Source organism: Oncorhynchus mykiss, unplaced genomic scaffold, assembly GCF_013265735.2.
Source record: "Oncorhynchus mykiss isolate Arlee unplaced genomic scaffold, USDA_OmykA_1.1 un_scaffold_576, whole genome shotgun sequence".
NCBI lineage: Eukaryota > Metazoa > Chordata > Actinopteri > Salmoniformes > Salmonidae > Oncorhynchus > Oncorhynchus mykiss.
In genome coordinates, this window is record NW_023494023.1 from 24022 (window position 1) to 37854 (window position 13833).

A 13833-nucleotide genomic window follows, 5' to 3' on the forward strand; every position below is an offset into this window, starting at 1 on the left:
TATCTTTGTCAGGAACAAGTCAGTTCTGTTTTGCCCTGCGAGGTGGGACAGAGCCCATATATACGAAAATTGCATTTACCACTTATTGCTTAGCTAATAAAAGCCTCATTGTGATATTTATCCTGATACCAGATTCGAATTGACGCAACCCTGACACGAGTGAAAAAATTGAGGGAAAAACCAAAAATATAAACGGTAATTAAAAAGTAAAAACCGTAAAGTTGTCATGTAGCAACAAAACACCGCAACACGTAAACAAGTCTGCAAGTTGTGACCGGAAATGGCGTCAAAATGCTGTTGAGGTATCATGTGATGCTACTAGCATAAATGGACCAACACTGAGCACATGTAGCTTAAGTCAATTGGTAATTTAAAACACAGGGGTCTGAGTAATATTGCTGGCGCATGGATATAATGCAAAATAAATGTTGCCATCACCCCAGTTACTCAAGTCAGGTCATACACCTCAACTCCAAGTAGGAACCACCAAAACAATACAGAGGACACAAGTATTACAGTTAATGTTTAATTGAGCCAAAACAAGCAAATGCAGTTACACACTGGACTAGAGTACCCATGAACTCTTGCATGTCCCACGTCAGATATCCATGGCGTCGTCGCCGGACGGGCCGGTCGCAGCTTCAGAGGTGGCGTCGTCGCCAGACGGGCCGGTCGCAGCTTCAGAGGTGGCGTCGTCGCCAGACGGGCCGGTCGCAGCTTCAGAGGTGGCGTCGTCGCCAGACGGGCCGGTCGCAGCTTCAGAGGTGGCGTCGTCGCCAGACGGGCCGGTCGCAGCTTCAGAGGTGGCGTCGTCGCCAGACGGGCCGGTCGCAGCTTCAGAGGTGGCGTCGTCGCCAGACGGGCCGGTCGCAGCTTCAGAGGTGGCGTCGTCGCCAGACGGGCCGGTCGCAGCTTCAGAGGTGGCGTCGTCGCCAGACGGGCCGGTCGCAGCTTCAGAGGTGGCGTCGTCGCCAGACGGGCCGGTCGCAGCTTCAGAGGTGGCGTCGTCGCCAGACGGGCCGGTCGCAGCTTCAGAGGTGGCGTCGTCGCCAGACGGGCCGGTCGCAGCTTCAGAGGTGGCGTCGTCGCCAGACGGGCCGGTCGCAGCTTCAGAGGTGGCGTCGTCGCCAGACGGGCCGGTCGCAGCTTCAGAGGTGGCGTCGTCGCCAGACGGGCCGGTCGCAGCTTCAGAGGTGGCGTCGTCGCCAGACGGGCCGGTCGCAGCTTCAGAGGTGGCGTCGTCGCCAGACGGGCCGGTCGCAGCTTCAGAGGTGGCGTCGTCGCCAGACGGGCCGGTCGCAGCTTCAGAGGTGGCGTCGTCGCCAGACGGGCCGGTCGCAGCTTCAGAGGTGGCGTCGTCGCCAGACGGGCCGGTCGCAGCTTCAGAGGTGGCGTCGTCGCCAGACGGGCCGGTCGCAGCTTCAGAGGTGGCGTCGTCGCCAGACGGGCCGGTCGCAGCTTCAGAGGTGGCGTCGTCGCCAGACGGGCCGGTCGCAGCTTCAGAGGTGGCGTCGTCGCCAGACGGGCCGGTCGCAGCTTCAGAGGTGGCGTCGTCGCCAGACGGGCCGGTCGCAGCTTCAGAGGTGGCGTCGTCGCCAGACGGGCCGGTCGCAGCTTCAGAGGTGGCGTCGTCGCCAGACGGGCCGGTCGCAGCTTCAGAGGTGGCGTCGTCGCCAGACGGGCCGGTCGCAGCTTCAGAGGTGGCGTCGTCGCCAGACGGGCCGGTCGCAGCTTCAGAGGTGGCGTCGTCGCCAGACGGGCCGGTCGCAGCTTCAGAGGTGGCGTCGTCGCCAGACGGGCCGGTCGCAGCTTCAGAGGTGGCGTCGTCGCCAGACGGGCCGGTCGCAGCTTCAGAGGTGGCGTCGTCGCCAGACGGGCCGGTCGCAGCTTCAGAGGTGGCGTCGTCGCCAGACGGGCCGGTCGCAGCTTCAGAGGTGGCGTCGTCGCCAGACGGGCCGGTCGCAGCTTCAGAGGTGGCGTCGTCGCCAGACGGGCCGGTCGCAGCTTCAGAGGTGGCGTCGTCGCCAGACGGGCCGGTCGCAGCTTCAGAGGTGGCGTCGTCGCCAGACGGGCCGGTCGCAGCTTCAGAGGTGGCGTCGTCGCCAGACGGGCCGGTCGCAGCTTCAGAGGTGGCGTCGTCGCCAGACGGGCCGGTCGCAGCTTCAGAGGTGGCGTCGTCGCCAGACGGGCCGGTCGCAGCTTCAGAGGTGGCGTCGTCGCCAGACGGGCCGGTCGCAGCTTCAGAGGTGGCGTCGTCGCCAGACGGGCCGGTCGCAGCTTCAGAGGTGGCGTCGTCGCCAGACGGGCCGGTCGCAGCTTCAGAGGTGGCGTCGTCGCCAGACGGGCCGGTCGCAGCTTCAGAGGTGGCGTCGTCGCCAGACGGGCCGGTCGCAGCTTCAGAGGTGGCGTCGTCGCCAGACGGGCCGGTCGCAGCTTCAGAGGTGGCGTCGTCGCCAGACGGGCCGGTCGCAGCTTCAGAGGTGGCGTCGTCGCCAGACGGGCCGGTCGCAGCTTCAGAGGTGGCGTCGTCGCCAGACGGGCCGGTCGCAGCTTCAGAGGTGGCGTCGTCGCCAGACGGGCCGGTCGCAGCTTCAGAGGTGGCGTCGTCGCCAGACGGGCCGGTCGCAGCTTCAGAGGTGGCGTCGTCGCCAGACGGGCCGGTCGCAGCTTCAGAGGTGGCGTCGTCGCCAGACGGGCCGGTCGCAGCTTCAGAGGTGGCGTCGTCGCCAGACGGGCCGGTCGCAGCTTCAGAGGTGGCGTCGTCGCCAGACGGGCCGGTCGCAGCTTCAGAGGTGGCGTCGTCGCCAGACGGGCCGGTCGCAGCTTCAGAGGTGGCGTCGTCGCCAGACGGGCCGGTCGCAGCTTCAGAGGTGGCGTCGTCGCCAGACGGGCCGGTCGCAGCTTCAGAGGTGGCGTCGTCGCCAGACGGGCCGGTCGCAGCTTCAGAGGTGGCGTCGTCGCCAGACGGGCCGGTCGCAGCTTCAGAGGTGGCGTCGTCGCCAGACGGGCCGGTCGCAGCTTCAGAGGTGGCGTCGTCGCCAGACGGGCCGGTCGCAGCTTCAGAGGTGGCGTCGTCGCCAGACGGGCCGGTCGCAGCTTCAGAGGTGGCGTCGTCGCCAGACGGGCCGGTCGCAGCTTCAGAGGTGGCGTCGTCGCCAGACGGGCCGGTCGCAGCTTCAGAGGTGGCGTCGTCGCCAGACGGGCCGGTCGCAGCTTCAGAGGTGGCGTCGTCGCCAGACGGGCCGGTCGCAGCTTCAGAGGTGGCGTCGTCGCCAGACGGGCCGGTCGCAGCGTCAGAGGTGGCGTCGTCCGAGGACACGCGCCTCAGCTTCTCCTCAGAGGACAGGGCATCATTTGCCGGAGAGCTACCATGGTTTGGAGAAGCTTGGGATTCTACTTCATTGGTCTCTAAATACTCTTGAGAAAAAACAAAAGGAACAGTTGGGTATTCTACAGCAACACATCTGTTCTACACGGTCTAGGCCAATTTGCTAATCGAATTTTGAGCAACATGAACCCAACAGTTTTCAAAGTATATGTTTCAGGCCGTACCTTCTCTGGCTTGTTTAGCGTCAGACCCTATGGATCTGAGCAAGGCCAGGGCATGCACAATGGAGACGTCATTTGATGACAGCTCTGAAAAATGTAGGTTAAGGTTTGACAACATTATTTAGACTGAGTTACTCTATGCTGTTGAATGAGTGTCAAACACAGCAGCACCATAGACAGTGACAAAGAACATAGCTAGAAGGGTTGCGGAAAGAAACACTTACCTCCAAGTCTCCTCTGCAGAGAGACTTGATCTTGCTTCTGGGACTTTCCAACAGGGTAACAAGAAACTGAGGAGAAAGTGTTGACAGAAGTTGAGTTCACACAAAATAGCTACATATATTAATAGCAGTGAAGAATAAAAGATGACCAACGCGGAAGATACAGACAGTCAAATATTAATACCCAACTTATAAAGTTAAGCATATTTACCAAACAAATCCCTTAAACATTAGTGAACCAACCTTTGACAACCCCCACAGTCATCACAACGAGCAGCAATTCTCTCACACCTCCCATGATCATGAAAATAGTCTGTGTTATCAACAGGTAATGTCTTCCCATGGCCTGTATGAGGCTTATATAGGCCACTAATGACCTTAGTTTACCTGACAAACATGGCTTAACGATCAATTAACAAGCTTGATTGAGTTGTTACGTTCAGATAGAAATAGACCATGTAGAACATATGTTGATTCTTATCAAGTTGGTGGGCAGGCAATCTTTTCTACTCCATATATTGCATTTATATCTGTAATGATTAACCCTAATGGTCTCAGATCAGCAGTAGAAAGAAGTATTCCTAATTATTTTAGGTGTAATCTTCAAAGATATTAGGGGGAAATAAACACTGTACCCAAATCCACGTTTTACGTTTTTCAGACAGTGAGAGAGAAGAGGGAGGGATAGGGGGAAGCACAACAGGCCCACACTCATCCTCTCGTACCACCAGGTTCCCTTCCAGCAGATACTGGACTTCAGAGGAACTTCTGCTGCTATACCCCATCTTTACCTTTACCCACAAAGGTCCTAAACGGTAGAAAGTGTCCGGCCAACAGACAGACGCACACCTTATGACGGCAATAACCTGTAGTCCAAGGGGATAGTAGCACTTCACTGAGAGCAAAACAGACAGGGACCAAAAGATGTGGAAGAAGCAATTAGGAGGCCTGCGTCTTGTGACCGTAGCGTACGTGTAGGTATGTACGGCAGGACCAAATCAGAGAGATAGGTACGAGCAAGCCCATGTAATGCTTTGTAGGTTAGCAGTAAAACCTTGAAATCAGCCCTTGCCTTGACAGGAAGCCAGTGTAGGGAGGCTAGCACTGGAGTAATATGATATATTTTTGGGGTTCTAGTCAGGATTCTAGCAGCCGTATTTAGCACTAACTGAAGTTTATTTAGTGCTTTATCCGGGTAGCCGGAAAGTAAGAGCATTGCAGTAGTCTAACCTAGAAGTGACAAAAGCATGGATACATTTTTCTGCATCATTTTTGGACAGAAAGTTTGATTTTTGCAATGTTACGTAGATGGAAAAAAGCTGTCCTTGAAACAGTCTTGATATGTTCTTCAAAAGAGAGATCAGGGTCCAGAGTAACGCCGAGGGCCTTCACAGTTTTATTTGAGATGACTGTACAGCCATTAAGATTAATTGTCAGATTCAACAGAAGATCTCTTTGTTTCTTGGGACCTAGAACAAGCATCTCTGTTTTGTCCGAGTTTAAAAGTAGAACGTTTGCAGCCATCCACTTCCTTATGTCTGAAACACATGCTTCTAGCGAGGGCAATTTTGGGGCTTCACCATGTTTCATTGAAATGTTCAGCTGTGTGTCATCCGCATAGCAGTGAAAGTTAACATTATGTTTTCGAATGACATCCCCAAGAGGTAAAATATATAGTGAAAATCAATAGTGGTCCTAAAACGGAACCTTGAGGAACATCGAAATTTACAGTTGATTTGTCAGAGGACAAACCATTCACAGAGACTGTAACAGTTTTCTTCTATCTCCTCCTCTGACGAGGAAGGCAGAGGCTGCGCAACAGCCTTTTCTAAACATTTTGAGAGGAATGGAAGATTCGATATAGGCCGATAGTTTTTTATATTTTCTGGGTCAAGGTTTGGCTTTTTCAAGAGAGGCTTTATTACTGCCACTTTTAGTGAGTTTGGTACACATCCGGTGGATAGAGAGCCGTTTATTATGTTCAACATAGGAGGGCCAAGCACAGGAAACAGCTCTTTCAGTAGTTTAGTTGGAATAGGGTCCAGTATGGAGCTTGAAGGTTTAGAGGCCATGATTATTTTCATCATTGTGTCAAGGGATATAGTACTAAAACACTTGAGTGTCTCTCTTGATCCTAGGTCCTGGCAGAGTTGTGCAGACTCAGGACAACTGAGCTTTGAAGGAATACGCAGATTTAAAGAGGAGTCCGTAATTTACTTTGTAATAATCATCTTTTCCTCAAAGAAGTTCATGAATTTATTACTGCTGAGGTGAAAGCCATCCTCTCTTGGGGAATGCTGCTTTTTAGTTAGCTTTGCGACAGTATCAAAAACGAATTTCGGATTGTTCTTATTTTCCTCAATTAAGTTGGAAAAATAGGATGATCGAGCAGCAGCAAGGGCTCTTCGATACTGCACGGTACTGTCTTTCCAAGCTAGTCGGAAGACTTCCAGTTTGGTGTGGCGCCATTTCCGTTCCAATTTTCTGGAAGCTTGCTTCAGAGCTCGGGTATTTTCTGTATACCAGGGAGCTAGTTTCTTATGAGAAATGTTTTTAGTTTTTAGGGGTGCAACTGCATCTAGGGTATTGCGCAAGGTTAAATTGAGTTCCTCAGTTAGGTGGTTAACTGATTTTTGTCCTCTGGCGTCCTTGGGTAGACAGAGGGAGTCTGGAAGGACATCAAGGAATCTTTGTGTTGTCTGTGAATTTATAGCACGACTTTTGATGTTCCTTGGTTGGGGTCTGAGCAGATTATTTGTTGCAATTGCAAACGTAATAAAATGGTGGTCCGATAGTCCAGGATTATGAGGGAAAACATTAAGATCCACAACATTTATTCCATGGGACAAAACTAGGTCCAGAGTATGACTGTGACAGTGAGTAGGTCCAGAGACATGTCGGCTGATTATTCGTTTTAAGTCTAATACTGCGGGTAATGGAGTCGCCAATGACTAGAGTTTTCAATTTGTCAGAGCTAATGGTGGGAAGCTTCGGCGTCTCTGACCCCGTAACGGGAGGAGTAGAGACAAGAGAAGGCTCGGCCTTTGACTCCGACTCGCTGCTTAATGGGGAAAACCGGTTGAAGTTTGTCGGCTGAATGAGCGACACCGGTTGAGCATTCCTACAGCATTTCTCTCCAGAAACCGTGAGAAAGTTGTCCGGCTGCGGGGACCGTGCGAGGGGATTTATACTAACGTTACTATCTGTACTTACTGGTGGCACAGACGCTGTTTCATCCTTTCCTACACTGAAATTACCCTTGCCTAACGATTGCGTCTGAAGCTGGGCTTGTAGCACAGCTATCCTCACCGTAAGGCGATCGTTCTCCTGTATGAGTACAGCGACTGCAATTAGAAGGCATCATGTTAATGTTACTACTTAGCTTCGGCTGTTGGAGGTCCTGACGAACCATGTCCAGATAAAGCGTCCGGAGTATGAGGATTCTGTGTTATGCACTATAGCCCGTTACCATATGTGATTTAATATTATCTGCTGTTGGCTTGTGTGGATGTATGTATGTGTTATGCAACATAGCTGACTTGAACCATTGTTCAGTTTCAGGGCCATGGGCCTTTCTCATGATGGAAAAATACAGAACTGTGCAATGAGTTGGGGGGGGGCACATTCAGAACAGTCTTTTGTTAGATAACAGGAGCCAGGTGCCTGATAACTGCATATTCTACACAGCTACAACGACTGACCGCTGAAGCGCTTAAGGGGCTGGGACCAGCCTCTGCGCCAACAATCAACGATGGGCTGGGTGAGTCTAAACCACGCCCAGTCTACTCTGACAGGCCGGCTCGGAAGCAGGAACTGTCAGAGTATATTAAATATCTTTGTCAGGAACAAGTCAGTTCTGTTTTGCCCTGCGAGGTGGGACAGAGCCCATATATACGAAAATTGCATTTACCACTTATTGCTTAGCTAATAAAAGCCTCATTGTGATATTTATCCTGATACGAATTGACGCAACCCTGACACGAGTGAAAAAATTGAGGGAAAAACCAAAAATATAAACGGTAATTAAAAAGTAAAAACCGTAAAGTTGTCAGGTAGCAAAGTAGGCAACAAAACACCGCAACACGTAAACAAGTCTGCAAGTTGTGACCGGAAATGGCGTCAAAATGCTGTTGAGGTATCATGTGATGCTACTAGCATAAATGGACCAACACTGAGCACATGTAGCTTAAGTCAATTGGTAATTTAAAACACAGGGGTCTGAGTAATATTGCTGGCGCATGGATATAATGCAAAATAAATGTTGCCATCACCCCAGTTACTCAAGTCAGGTCATACACCTCAACTCCAAGTAGGAACCACCAAAACAATACAGAGGACACAAGTATTACAGTTAATGTTTAATTGAGCCAAAACAAGCAAATGCAGTTACACACTGGACTAGAGTACCCATGAACTCTTGCATGTCCCACATCAGATATCCATGGCGTCGTCGCCAGACGGGCCGGTCGCAGCTCCAGAGGTGGCTCCGTCGCCGGACGGGCCGGTCGCAGCTCCAGAGGTGGCTCCGTCGCCGGACGGGCCGGTCGCAGCTCCAGAGGTGGCGTCGTCGCCGGACGGGCCGGTCGCAGCTCCAGAGGTGGCGTCGTCGCCGGACGGGCCGGTCGCAGCTCCAGAGGTGGCGTCGTCGCCGGACGGGCCGGTCGCAGCTCCAGAGGTGGCGTCGTCGCCGGACGGGCCGGTCGCAGCTCCAGAGGTGGCGTCGTCGCCAGACGGGCCGGTCGCAGCTCCAGAGGTGGCGTCGTCGCCAGACGGGCCGGTCGCAGCTCCAGAGGTGGCGTCGTCGCCAGACGGGCCGGTCGCAGCTCCAGAGGTGGCGTCGTCGCCAGACGGGCCGGTCGCAGCTCCAGAGGTGGCGTCGTCGCCAGACGGGCCGGTCGCAGCTCCAGAGGTGGCGTCGTCGCCAGACGGGCCGGTCGCAGCTCCAGAGGTGGCGTCGTCGCCAGACGGGCCGGTCGCAGCTCCAGAGGTGGCGTCGTCGCCAGACGGGCCGGTCGCAGCTCCAGAGGTGGCGTCGTCGCCAGACGGGCCGGTCGCAGCTCCAGAGGTGGCGTCGTCGCCAGACGGGCCGGTCGCAGCTCCAGAGGTGGCGTCGTCGCCAGACGGGCCGGTCGCAGCTCCAGAGGTGGCGTCGTCGCCAGACGGGCCGGTCGCAGCTCCAGAGGTGGCGTCGTCGCCAGACGGGCCGGTCGCAGCTCCAGAGGTGGCGTCGTCGCCAGACGGGCCGGTCGCAGCTTCAGAGGTGGCGTCGTCGCCAGACGGGCCGGTCGCAGCGTCAGAGGTGGCGTCGTCCGAGGACACGCGCCTCAGCTTCTCCTCAGAGGACAGGGCATCATTTGCCGGAGAGCTACCATGGTTTGGAGAAGCTTGGGATTCTACTTCATTGGTCTCTAAATACTCTTGAGAAAAAACAAAAGGAACAGTTGGGTATTCTACAGCAACACATCTGTTCTACACGGTCTAGGCCAAATTGCTAATCGAATTTTGAGCAACATGAACCCTACAGTTTTCAAAGTATATGTTTCAGGCCGTACCTTCTCTGGCTTGTTTAGCGTCAGACCCTATGGATCGGAGCAAGGCCAGGGCATGCACAATGGAGACGTCATTTGATGACAGCTCTGAAAAATGTAGGTTAAGGTTTGACAACATTATTTAGACTGAGTTACTCTATGCTGTTGAATGAGTGTCAAACACAGCAGCACCATAGACAGTGACAAAGAACATAGCTAGAAGGGTTGCGGAAAGAAACACTTACCTCCAAGTCTCCTCTGCAGAGAGACTTGATCTTGCTTCTGGGACTTTCCAACAGGGTAACAAGAAACTGAGGAGAAAGTGTTGACAGAAGTTGAGTTCACACAAAATAGCTACATATATTAATAGCAGTGAAGAATAAAAGATGACCAACGCGGAAGATACAGACAGTCAAATATTAATACCCAACTTATAAAGTTAAGCATATTTACCAAACAAATCCCTTAAACATTAGTGAACCAACCTTTGACAACCCCCACAGTCATTACAACGAGCAGCAATTCTCTCACACCTCCCATGATGATGAAAATAGTCTGTGTTATCAACAGGTAATGTCTTCCCATGGCCTGTATGAGGCTTATATATGACAAACATTTCTTAACGATCAATTAACAAGCTTGATTGAGTTGTTACGTTCAGATAGAAATAGACCATGTAGAACATATGTTGATTCTTATCAAGTTGGTGGGCAGGCAATCTTTTCTACTCCATATATTGCATTTATATCTGTAATGATTAACCCTAATGGTCTCAGATCAGCATTAGAAAGAAGTAGGCCTAATTATTTTAGGTGTAATCTTCAAAGATATTAGGGGGAAATAAACACTGTACCCAAATCCACGTTTTACAATGCTCCTGGGAAATGGGTAGGCCTCCACCTATAGTCCTTCACAGTTTTACAGCTGTGATATATTTATTTATTTACATAGATCACATACATAAATAAATATGTTAGCTGTAGGTAGCGTTGAGATAAAATTCCCATATTCTATTGCTACTAACATAAATCCTAATATATCATGTTTTCCTCATTTGCTCTGTAGGAGGTTCGTCATATGAAGGACATTCAAGTGGATGTGACCCCTAACCTGCAATAGGGGCTCAGTGAGGTGACAGACATCCTGTAATGGATCTCCAGCTAGTGTCTGAGGACCTGGAGAAGGCTGTGTCTACAGCTGTGGGGCAGGACAAGCATGGTATGAAGGATTTTATTGTTATGGATAGTCATCTCCAATCTGTTCAAATATCACTGTTGTTGATAACACACATTACCAAAATGATTCACACTTGTCTTCCTATTTCCACATAATCTGTCATGGTTCCCCACCCCAACAGGGCATAAAACCAACCTCTCTTTATTGCTACTGCTAATACACCCAAATCCAACAGCGTTTGAGTATCTTTTTGCTGTTCTTCTAACCCTGAATGGCAACATTTTATCCTAGTACACAAGCATGTCACTTTATCCATCCACACCCACTCTACTGCCGCATGGCCACTGCGGCTGAGACTTTCACCCTCTCGTTACAGGTATAGCAGGTAACCAACCCCACCCGGGATTTACCCCCTAGGAGTTACCCTCTACAGGTTTGGGTTTACCTTCCGGGACTTACCATATACCACAAAGCTACGACCGGTCGTAATACAATGGGACTACTGAATAAGCTCAGGCTTTCTAGGTTCGTACCCTATAATTGGTTCAGCCTACGACTCTCATCTCCCCAAGATGTCAGAATTAGTGATAACGGGTGTAGGAACTTTGCTTACCTTGTTTCTGTTTCACTGTTTCTTAATCTCTAGTTCGACTGCAAATCGCGGTGAACCCTGCTCGCAGTGCCAACTGTTAGGTTCTAATTCTCAGAGTAAAAACTCGACGGACACTATGAATGCTTGAACCAAGTTTATTCTTCCCAGAGGGTCAAGACAGCTGCATTAGACAAAAAACATATTCACACAAGCACTGATATTTAATCCTCTCTCCTATGCTGAGTCTGCTCCTACACCTCTAAACAGCCAATGCATCTCTGTTGCTAGACAGAACCTTGGTGATATCTGTTCTTCCTCACTTCATCTGACCTGACCGCTACCCCAAAGTGCTCACTCCTCCCCAACTCAAGGCTGACATGGTGATTGGTACCAGACTGTGTCTCTTCTCATCCCAGAGGATCCCACCCATAGGATGCCTGATGGCTAACAATAACATATCCTGACATAATGTAAACGTTATACATTAAGCTCTCTCCCTCAGTGACATGAATTAGTATATTTCATATTCTCAGAACCCAACAGTAGGTTTTAAGGTGTGGCTGCATGCTTGTCGTGGACGCATCGTCACTCTTGATGTTCTTTTTCCAAGTCTGAACTGGCCGTTCTTGTCTTTCCTCAACTAATTGAAACCTCAGGGACAGACATCCTGAACGACTCTGATGTCAGAGCTCCCATCAGCCCTCTACACCTCGCTGTGAGTAAAGCCTACCTGCTCCTGTAGTGGTCTCCATATGACAAATGGCACCCTATTCCCTATTTAGTACACTACGTTTGACCAGATCCTTATAGGCCCTGATCAAAAGTAGTTCACTACATAGGGAATAGGGTGCTATCTGGGATGCAAGCATGGTGTAGATTTTCCACAGGAAGTTGACTGTCCAGACAGACTCACACACCATATTCCGATCTATTCCTGATTAGTGTAAAATACATATTCTACACAGTGATGATGAGGATGATTTCCTTATTTTGCCATTTGAGTTAATCAACCTCAGAAGAGAAGTAGAGTGTTTGTTTCTCAATCCCACGCTTGGCAGGAACCTCCGATGTTGATGCTGGGCGGGAGCAAAAATGGGCTCCCGATTGAAAGACTCTGGTCTACTTTAGAGGTCTAGCACTGTATTTCTGTTCAGGCGTACCACGGGTCTACTCTAGGACATTGATTATATTAAGAGTGAATATCTATTCAGGCGTACCACAGTCACCACCATGCTATGGAGGTCCTGGTTCAGTCTCTGCTGGATCTAGACGTGAGGGACAGCCAGGGGCGCACCCCTCTGGACCTGGCTGCCTTAAAAAGCCATGTGGAGTGTGTTGACGTCCTCATCAACCAGGAAGCCTCCATCCTGGTTAAAGACTTCACTCTGAAGAGGACCCCCATCCACGCTGCAGGTAGACATTTATTTTTTATTTTTATTTCACCTTTATTTAACCAGGTATGCAAGTTGAGAACAAGTTCTCATTTACAATTGCGACCTGGCCAAGATAAAGCAAAGCAGTTCGACACATACAACGACACAGAGTTACACATGGAGTAAAACAAACATACAGTCAATAATACAGTATAAACAAGTCTATATACGATGTGAGCAAATGAGGTGAGATAAGGGAGGTAAAGGCAAAAAGGCCATGGTGGCAAAGTAAATACAATATAGCAAGTAAAACACTGGAATGGTAGATTTGCAATGGGAGAATGTGCAAAGTAGAAATAACAATAATGGGGTGCAAAGGAGCAAAATAAATAAATAAATTAAATACAGTAGGGAAAGAGGTAGTTGTTTGGGCTAAATTATAGGTGGGCTATGTACAGGTGCAGTAATCTGTGAGCTGCTCTGACAGTTGGTGCTTAAAGCTAGTGAGGGAGATAAGTGTTTCCAGTTTCAGAGATTTTTGTAGTTCGTTCCAGTCATTGGCAGCAGAGAACTGGAAGGAGAGGCGGCCAAAGAAAGAATTGGTTTTGGGGGTGACTAGAGAGATATACCTGCTGGAGCGTGTGCTACAGGTGGGAGATGCAATGGTGACCAGCGAGCTGAGATAAGGGGGGACTTTACCTAGCAGGGTCTTGTAGATGACATGGAGCCAGTGGGTTTGGCGACGAGTATGAAGCGAGGGCCAGCCAACGAGAGCGTACAGGTCGCAATGGTGGGAAGTATATGGGGCTTTGGTGACAAAACGGATTGCACTGTGATAGACTGCATCCAATTTGTTGAGTAGGGTATTGGAGGCTATTTTGTAAATGACATCGCCAAAGTCGAGGATTGGTAGGATGGTCAGTTTTACAAGGGTATGTTTGGCAGCATGAGTGAAGGATGCTTTGTTGCGAAATAGGAAGCCAATTCTAGATTTAACTTTGGATTGGAGATGTTTGATATGGGTCTGGAAGGAGAGTTTACAGTCCAACCAGACACCTAAGTATTTGTAGTTGTCCACGTATTCTAAGTCAGAGCCGTCCAGAGTAGTAATGTTGGACAGGCGGGTAGGTACAGGTAGCGATCGGTTGAAGAGCATGCATTTAGTTTTACTTGTATTTAAGAGCAATTGGAGGCCACGGAAGGAGAGTTGTATGACATTGAAGCTTGCCTGGAGGGTTGTTAACACAGTGTCCAAAGAAGGGCCAGAAGTATACAGAATGGTGTCGTCTGCGTAGAGGTGGATCAGAGACTCACCAGCAGCAAGAGCGACCTCATTGATGTATACAGAGAAGAGAGTCGGTCCAAGAATTGAACCCTGTGGCACCCCCATAGAG

The 13833-nt window shown here is 50.5% G+C and overlaps 2 protein-coding genes across 2 annotated transcripts; both read right to left on the bottom strand.

Annotated features, from left to right (window-relative positions):
* Window positions 1-598: 598 nt before the first annotated feature.
* LOC118959990 (polysialoglycoprotein) lies at window positions 599-4074 on the bottom strand. The gene is made up of 5 exons (XM_036974467.1): window positions 4014-4074; window positions 3774-3839; window positions 3553-3636; window positions 3303-3417; window positions 599-1901 (listed from the first exon to the last, which is right to left on the bottom strand). The coding sequence occupies exons 1-5, from the start codon at window positions 4072-4074 to the stop codon at window positions 599-601; spliced, it is 1629 nt and encodes a 542-aa protein (XP_036830362.1).
* A 4041-nt stretch (window positions 4075-8115) lies between these two features.
* Window positions 8116-9883, bottom strand: LOC118959991 (polysialoglycoprotein-like). Its single transcript, XM_036974468.1, has 4 exons — window positions 9784-9883; window positions 9544-9609; window positions 9323-9406; window positions 8116-9187 (listed from the first exon to the last, which is right to left on the bottom strand). The coding sequence occupies exons 1-4, from the start codon at window positions 9881-9883 to the stop codon at window positions 8202-8204; spliced, it is 1236 nt and encodes a 411-aa protein (XP_036830363.1). The 3' UTR covers window positions 8116-8201.
* Between the last annotated feature and the right edge of the window lie 3950 nt (window positions 9884-13833).

Bases quoted from the DNA above. Each gene is read 5' to 3' on its own strand.
- LOC118959990 (XM_036974467.1), bottom strand. From the start codon at position 4,074: ATGATCATGGGAGGTGTGAGAGAATTGCTGCTCGTTGTGATGACTGTG. The intron at 3,418-3,552 runs GTACGGCCTGAA...TTTTTTCTCAAG, and splicing joins CGCTAAACAAGCCAGAGAAG to AGTATTTAGAGACCAATGAA. The intron at 1,902-3,302 runs CACCTCTGACGC...GTCTGGCGACGA, and splicing joins CGCGTGTCCTCGGACGACGC to CGCCACCTCTGAAGCTGCGA.
- LOC118959991 (XM_036974468.1), bottom strand. From the start codon at position 9,883: ATGGGAAGACATTACCTGTTGATAACACAGACTATTTTCATCATCATG. The intron at 9,407-9,543 runs GTAAGTGTTTCT...TACATTTTTCAG, and splicing joins TCTGCAGAGGAGACTTGGAG to AGCTGTCATCAAATGACGTC. The intron at 9,188-9,322 runs GTACGGCCTGAA...TTTTTTCTCAAG, and splicing joins CGCTAAACAAGCCAGAGAAG to AGTATTTAGAGACCAATGAA.